General features: G+C 41.1%; 1 protein-coding gene across 1 annotated transcript; it reads right to left on the bottom strand.

Moving 5' to 3' along the window:
- Nucleotides 1–3,438: 3,438 nt before the first annotated feature.
- LOC118020178 (60S ribosomal protein L31-like) lies at nucleotides 3,439–3,882 on the bottom strand. Its single transcript, XM_035020137.1, has one exon. It carries the CDS (start codon nucleotides 3,862–3,864, stop codon nucleotides 3,487–3,489), a length of 378 nt encoding a protein of 125 aa, XP_034876028.1. The 5' UTR covers nucleotides 3,865–3,882; the 3' UTR covers nucleotides 3,439–3,486.
- Between the last annotated feature and the right edge of the window lie 4,783 nt (nucleotides 3,883–8,665).

Below are 8,665 nucleotides of genomic sequence, written 5' to 3'. Positions count from 1 at the left end.
CACTTGATCATGTAGCTTGCCTGAGCCTTCAGGACCTGCTTGAGCTTGATCTTGTACACATCACTTCATTGTACATACTCAAGATTTCATGGATGAAATAATACCCATTTCATGATATAGGTAGCTTGGGTCACATGGTCAGTTGGTATTCCACAGTCAAGTGTTCAATCTCATCCAAGATCTAGGAACAAGCTAGGAGCTCTTTTTCAAGAGACTGATAATTATACGTAAAAGAGAGCATGGCTTTGATTTAAAACTTAAAAAAGTTCAATTGTGCTTGTGAGGGGCTCTACATAGCATCACCACAGGCCATAACTACGTTGACCTTCACTGGGTCTTCTGGGTTGCAAGGTCCACACAGCAAGGCAGCTCGTACAGCAGTTGGGATCTGTAGCCTTTTCTTGCTCTGGGCCCCACTCAGAACAGGCAACTCCATGGGTTAATTGTCAAATGGGGCAGAAAATCACATTCAAATACAAAATATATTGCCTCCAGGATCCAAAGATGCCTAGAAAGCATTGTACTTTAGTGGCAGCTGTATAAAGGGAAGCAACATGGGATATCCTGGGATATACCTAGAAACACTGGAGCCCTAAAAACTTCATCATGCTGATGGGCTTCTGAATTTTTATGGGTTTTTATCTCTCTCTTTTGGATAAGGTATTTAGAGTACTTGCTACCTTCTGTTCACCAGGTCTAATCGGCCTGATGTTCAGAGGGATGTTAAAATGAATGAAGTCCTTGAATACTGAATTATGACCCAGAGCCAGAGAGCTGACATAGTCTCAAAGTAAAATATAGTCATGAAGTCAAAGTGTCAGGCTGTGCTTGCTAGGTAAAAACAGACCACTACTAGTGGGCTTTACAATTTGATATCGAGAAAAAGCATTTGCCAGATTCAGAGCTGGATACCAAGTACTCAGGGCTATGTTGATTTGCGGCAGGATAAGACCACATCTGGAATAGCAATTACGATTGGAGTCAATTACCTACCTAAATTTGATATTCTACAGCCATTCTCTGAGACCCATCTGCTTCTGCCAAGCCCAACTGGTGAGTTAACTGGGGATGTTATAGGAATCGCACTTGGAAAGGACAGAACATGGTCCTGGAACGATGGAGAAAAAAAATTTTGCTCCTCCCTAACATCATAACCAAGATTAATTCCAGATGGATTAGAGACCAAAATGTGAAAGGCAAAAATATTTTAGAAGAAAATACAGAAGCATATTTTCTTGACCTTCAGATCCTAGTGTTAAACAGGACACAAAAGTAACATCTTGATGGGAAAGATTGGTAAATTGGACTCCATTAAAATAAAACACTTCTGTTCATCAAAAGATATCATTAAAGATCATGGAAGGGTAAGCCACAGTATGGGAAAAGGCATTTAACATTTAGTTGATACAGATCTCATTTCCAGAATATTAACAAATACACACCCGATAGAAAAATGGACAAAAGAATCTTGACTAGATACCTCACAACTGAAAACATGCAAATGGCCAAAACAGTATGCAAAATTGCTCAATGTCATTAATAATCAGGGGGAATGCAAATTAAAACCACAATGATACCACTAGCTACCCACTAGGCGAGCTAAAATTTAAAAGTTGGATAATAACAAGAGTGGACAAAGAGGTGAAGCAAGACCAACACTGACATACCCTTGGCAGGAGTATATATTGACCCAACTACTTTGAACAAACAGTTTGATACAATCTAGAAAAACTGACAATTCCATATCCTATAACCCAGCATTTCTGCTTCTAGGTATATACCTCACAGAAACATGTGCATAAATGTGTGAGGTTACCCCTACAAGAATGTCCATAACAATATTATTTTTACTAGCCCAAATGAAGCAACCCAAACATCCATCAACACAGAATGGATAAGTAAATTGTGGTATACTCATGGCAATGGAATACGATAGAGCAAACTCAGTGAGTGAAGTATAACCACATAGAACAACGTGGATTCCTTTTATAAAAGCAAGATTGCACAAATGAAGTAAACACAAAAGAACATGTACCATATAATTCTAAAAGTTCATAAGCAGGCAAATGACACTCAATTACAGATGCATACTCACCCACTAAAACTAAAAGACAAGCAAAGAGTTGCTATAGGCATCTGAGCCACTTGATCATGTAGCTTGCCTGAGCCTTCAGGACTTGCTTGAGTTTGATCTTGCATCAAGTCAGCGTGGCAGTTACCTGTAGGGGGGAAGAATGGAATTGTGGTTGAGGTTGCATATAAAGACTTTTTTTTGGAGTTTTTTTTGCAGGGGGAGATGGCTATGTTCTACTTCCTGACCAGGTGCTCATTTCTCAGACATTTCCTTGGAGTCATTCATTAAGCTCAACTCTTACTTTATTGTATATTTCTATATTTTTTCTCTATAAAGGTGGGCTTGGCTTTTAAAAATGCCAGAGTTTTTACAATATTTTTAGTAAATAAGAAAAATATTGAAGGTAATTCTTAAATCTTTGTAAGTAATAGCAATTTCTCCAATCTTTTTTTTTTTTTTTTAAAGATTTTATTTATTTATTTGACAGAGAGACACAGCGAGAGAGGGAACACAAGCAGGGGGAGTGGGAGAGGGAGAAGCAGGCTCCCCGCAGAGCAGGGAGCCCGATGCGGGACTCGATCCCAGGACCCTGGGATCATGACCTGAGCCGAAGGCAGTCGCCCAACCAACTGAGCCACCCAGGCGCCCGCAATTTCTCCAATCTTAAAGCTTGGCTCAGCCACATAGAAAATTTGGAAGGCAGGTGCAGAAGGATAGGCTATTTTAAGTAGAGTTGTTAGGGCAATCTTCTCTAAGATTTGAACCAATACCTGAATGAAAGGGACCAAGCCGGGGAAAAGTAGGCAGCAGAGAGTTCCAGGTAGTAGGAACTCTAAAGTGCAGAAGACCCGAGGCCTGAAGGCACATGGCCTGTTTGAAATGGGTTCAGCTGAGTGAAGATTGCTGCTGCAATGGAAGCTGTACACCTGCCTTCGCATGCCAAATGATCTCCGTCTTACTTCAGGTACGCTAACTTTATGAGCCTTCTGCTTGTGAGAATTATTTTTGACCCCTTAATTTGCTATTTGCCACTTCTTTTTATACAAAAGGGAAAATGCAACATTCAAATACTTGTACACATAGAGCTATATAGGATGAAGATGTTAACAATTTTGGAATTGTGGTACGATAGCTTAATTTGTCAGTTGATGCACGGATGTCTGAATTTGATAAACGAAAAACTGCATTTCCAGTGTCACTGCTATAGAATGCGTAGGACATAACAATGAATTTGAAATAAACAGATTAAAAATAGGAGCAATTCCCCCATATTATGACAGACAAAAATGTCTACAGATGGTAAAACTGCCTGTGATGTACAAAAATGATCAAGAAATGAGAAAAGTTGGGGAATGGAATCTTCATTTTTTTTTTTTTTTTGCAGTTTTATACCTTTATTTGACAATCAGCGATTAGTTCTCATCCACATTAACTGTCTGCAGATTTTTGAAAGTGGTGACAGGTACATAGGTAACCAGTGCGTAGAGCTTGTTTGGTGAATCTTCATCCTCGTTACGTTTTCTGGACAACCGCACACGGATACGGTATGGAACATTCCTTATTCCTTTGGCCCAGACAGCTTTGTTGAGCCTGGTGTCAATGTGCACATCTGGAGTTCCCACCTCCTTCATGGCAAATTTTCGGATCTCTTTGAGTGCCCGAGGGGCTCGCTTCTTGAAACCCACTCCATGGATGCGCTTGTGAATGTTGATGGTGTATTCTCTGGTCACTACCTCGTTGATGGCAGAACGGCCCTTCTTCTTCTCGCCACCCTTCTTCGCGGGAGCCATTCCGCCGGGCTCTGGTTGGAAAGGAAGCGGAATCTTCATTTTTGATCACTTTGTCATTTCAGCCAATCTAATGCCTAAGTCAGTTTGCTTTCCACCATTTGGTTTGGGACTGGATTGCTTTTTTCCAAACAACCTGGATCATAGATTTCAATTTCTTCAGATCACCTGAAGTGATGTTGCTTTACTCCTTCCATCCCTCTTGGATTAGTCAGGGTTCTCCAGAGAAACAGAGCCAATGGGGTATATATATTGACTTATTTTAAGGAATTGGCTCATGGAGGCTGGCAAACCCCAAATTTGCGGAATGAGCTGGCAGGCTGAGACTTAGTAAGGGCGGATGTTGTAGTTTGTGTTGAAGGCCGTCAGCGTGGAGCCCCAGGGAAGAGCCAGTGATGCAGCTGAAGTCTGTAGGCAGTCTCCTGGCAGGATTCCCTCTTGCTTGGGGGAGGTCAGCCTTTTGTTCTAGTCCCATTTTCAGTGATTGGATGAGGTCCACCCACAGTATGGAGGGCAATCTGCTTTCTTAAAGTCCCCAGATTTAAATGCAAATCTCACCCTGAAACACCCTCACAGGACTATCCAGAATGATGTCTGGCCAAATATGCAGGCAATGTGGTGCAGCCAAGTTGACACATACAATTAGCCAACACACCTCTCAAGAAGCCATCCGTAGCTTTGCTTTTGGAGGAGAGGAATGTGGCTTTCAGTTCATAGCTGCTTAACTCACTGTGGTCTCTTCTTACCATGTACCAAGGCTACAAAACATTAAAGACCGATATGAATCTGTAGTAGCATTGGTAAGAAAGATACCGTTTACAAAACAAGTTAACTTGACAAACTGTAGTTTTCTTTGGCCTGAATGGCTCCGCTTGAGTCAGAACTGGCCACAGTAATAAATTCCACAAAAAGCTACGTTTCTACTAGCCTGGGAGTATAAAAAATGTAGACTCAAAGATGTATATTGATATATATATATATTTTAAGTGAACTCACCTGCTTTGGGACATCTTTCTAGAGCTCTAAACTTGTGTTTGCTCAGTTCATTGTTATGAAGTATTATTAGGAGGGAATTCTGGAATTGTATTCCTTTTTTTGTGAACTCCAACCTAGTTTTTTCCTGATGTGTTTGACAATCCTGTTTCTCCATCACCGGGGGAAGATTAGCCTCTGCTAATCTTTAGCAATAGACCTTTATTGCAAGTAGGAAAGCTGTGTTGCAAAGTGCTAGTGATTTCCAAATTTCCATGCATGGAGTTTTTCACTTCTTTGTTACTTGGGAATTTTATCCATTTGCATATCCCCTCTCTATGGCTGTGGCTCAAGTTTACCCCTCAGGTCCTGACTTCTCCCCTGATCTCTACACACCCATTTCTAACTGCCTGATGTTACAACCTAGATGTCCTGCCAACACCTTAAATCCACTATGATTAAAACAAATGATCCCATTTTTGTTGTTGATATTGTTACCAAAACTGTCACTGGGCTCCCATGATTAATCTTGGATTTTCCATGGACTTCTTCCTCACTTCTTTGCATCCAATTAGCTGCCAAATCTAGATCCTACTGATTCTTATATTCTCCCATCTTTTCCGTTCTCACGGATACACTGTATGTCAGGTTCTTTTTTTTTCTGGCCAGGACTATTGGAAGTCTCCAATCTAGTATGCTCATCTCTGTTCTCCCCCTGACCCATCCGATACATTAATAATCCCTCATATAAAACTTGGGGTCAGATGTGTTTCAGAATGCAGATTTTTCTATTCCATTGTTGGAGTTTTAGAAAGGTAATGCGGAGAAGATACTTTATGTTACAAAGTCTCCCTAATGGGAACTGGGGTAATGTCCTGTAGTCAAATCTTGTTTTTCTGCAGTGAAGTGTATGAATATTCACTTTAAGCAGGATAAATAAAAAGTATAAATGGTCTTGTATTGTTCATGTTAAACTTTAATGTCAAATGAGTTCAGATAAGATTGGCTTTTGCCTCCAGGCAGAGTATCAAAAAAGAACCAAAACAACGTCCTGCATTTTTGATTTTTAGAACTTTTGCTTTTGGAATTGTGGAAAAGACTTCGTAGATCTGGACTAGGTAAATCTTCCTCAGGTAACCCTATCACTCCCATTTCCTACTGGGTGAGTTGTAAACTCTTCATTCTGCTATTTTCAAATATCTTCTCAATTTGTCCACAAAGCATTGTTTTCTGGTTTTATCTTCCACTTATCTTCTACATATCCTTTTGACCTACCTAAACTGGTTAATACTTCTTATTTTTTCTTCTGTGTATATTCAGGCTCATCCCTCTTCCTGAAATGTCCTTTCCTCTTGTCCATTCTTCTGCCAACTATCTATTGATCTTTTTTCTGTTTTCAGAATGTTTCCCTCTATAAACTGTTTGATCAGTAATTGTTGTTTGGTCTAAATTCTTGTAGCAAGCTTTAATTTTCCCATATGGAAATGAGAATGATCCCACTTCCTTACCCCTTAGACTTATCAGTGGATTAAATAATGTTACAAATGCACCTAGCACGGTGTTAGACCCACAGTAGGACTCAGTTGAGGTTAGTTCTTCCTTTTCCTTCTTCTGCTTTTTCTTCCTTGCTTTTCTTTTTTTTAGGATTTTATTTATTTATTTGACAGAGAGAGAGAGAGACAGAGAGAGAGAGACAGAGAGACAGAGAGAAGCAGACTCCCGACTGAGTACGGAGCCCGATGTGGGGCTCGATCCCAGGACCCTGGGATCACGACCTGAGCCGAAGCCAGATGCTTAACGACTGAGCCACCCAGGCACCCCTTCCTTGATTTTTCCTAGTATATTCTGTACTTCATGTTACAGTTTTAAATGTGCTTTTATTGTCCCCACTACTAGATTGGAAGTTTTCTGAGGGTAGAAACTTGCTTATTAGAAGCTCAGTAAATATTGAGTTATGTGAAATGAATACAGATGGTGTTGCTAGAGAAATTTCAACTCCTCCTTTGGATTCTGGAAAAGACTTATTTGTGTGTCTATGAATATATATTTAAAAACTCAAAACCAAACCAAACCTATGATCACAGGACCCATCTTGATGTTTAGTGTCATAATTTCTGTTTCAGGGGAATTCTGAATGTCCAGAGCCCCTGTAAGGGACACTGCCCACACAGATCATGGCAAGCCTCAGGGCCTAGAGGAGCACGCTCTTTCTGGTACACTAACAGCAGCCATTGGGAGACCTAGTCAGAAACCAGTGGGCAGACTGACTAACACAGTTCTTCCGCACTGGTGAGATACAGTGCTCACTCATATGGAGCCTGGATCGTGGGAGAGCATAGATTCTGTTCCTATGCTATTTCTTGGGGCCCACTGGAGGGTCCCGGGGCCCCCTCAGGGAGGGGAAGGTCTCTGAATACCACCTTTGCTTTTGTGCACTTGGTCCTTTCAGGTTGGTTGTGCTTATCTCCAGGCTCTGCTGTCTCTCTCCCCAAATGATCTCCTCTAAAATCCCTTTCGCCGCCCCCTCCCCTGCCCAGAGAATATTATGTCCCCGGGAAAGAGAAAAGCTAGTGGTGGTAGAGGTCACTAGGTGTTTACCTAATTTCCATTTAACCTCCTTTCTTAATAAATTTTTCTTAGTAATTTTCTAAGTAATTTCTTAGGAATTTTTACCTGGGTACATTACTATCTAGAATAAAAACTATATTTTGCAGCTCCCCTTGAAGCTAGTTATGGCCATAAGACTAAATTCAGAGTAAAGGAAAGTGCTGTGTGACTTCCAGGAAGGCTCTTCAGGGTGCTGACTCACTCTGAGCCGCGCCTGGGCGCTTCCTCCCTTTGCCGCCTGGACAGTGGACACAGTGGCTGAAAGGCCAGTGGCAATCTTGGATGACGAGGAGAGCTTGAGGGTGAAAATGGAGCTGAAAATAGGAGCTACCTTCTAAATGCTTTTTTAATGTCAAAGAATATACCTTTTTGGCTTTCGGGCCCATCTTCAGTTTTCTATCATATGCCATCCAATCCAGCCCTGAAGGATCTGAAGATTGAACCTAGTAAAATAATAGAAGCTAAAACGTGACTGATTGTGAATTAGTCCAGATCCCTTAGTTATGGCTTCAGTTTGTTGCCTGGAGTTCTTAGAAACCTAGATTTTCCTAATTCGAAGTAAGATTTCAAAACATGTAGCCTAAGAATTTCATTCTTTTGTTTACCTGTGTTCAGCTTCAACAGCCATTTCCTGTCGTTAGAGGAGGTGGGAGGCCCAAGCTGTTTGGGCTGGGTAAGGGATACAAGAACGTGTGAGGGGGAATGTGTGTGCGAAATACCATCCCACATCATATCCTATAGATAAATATGCTTTTACTGTTTTCAGGGAAATATCACCTTGGCATGTTTGTAGTTTATGTTCCCACGTTTTAATAAAGTACACATCGATTTGGTGTGCTTTTGTTTTTTTTTAAGATTTTATGTATTTGTTAGAGAGAGAGCGAGCGTGCACACACAAGCAAGGGGAGCTGCAGGCAGAGGGAGAAGCAGACTCCTGGCTGAGCAGGGAGCCCAATGCGGGACTCAATCCCAGCACCGTGGGATCATGACCCGAGCCAAAGGCAGATGCTTAACCAACTGAGCCACTCAGGCGCCCCAATGTGTGGGCTTTCATTTTTGTTGTTATCATCTTTCTGTTTCCCAGAATTATTACTAATAATTATTGGAAATTTACATGGTGCTAATATCTCCAGTCGACCTAAATGACTTAAGCTTTTTGTTTGGAGTTTTCCAGAAGACACAGATTCCTATGAAAATAACACGCAGGGAAAAAAAAATGGAAAGA

Source organism: Mirounga leonina, unplaced genomic scaffold (genome assembly GCF_011800145.1).
Source record: "Mirounga leonina isolate KUSES-001 unplaced genomic scaffold, KU_Mleo_1.0 Mir_173, whole genome shotgun sequence".
In the NCBI taxonomy this organism is placed as follows: Eukaryota; Metazoa; Chordata; class Mammalia; order Carnivora; family Phocidae; genus Mirounga; species Mirounga leonina.
This window is presented reverse-complemented; position numbering and strand designations above follow the sequence as displayed.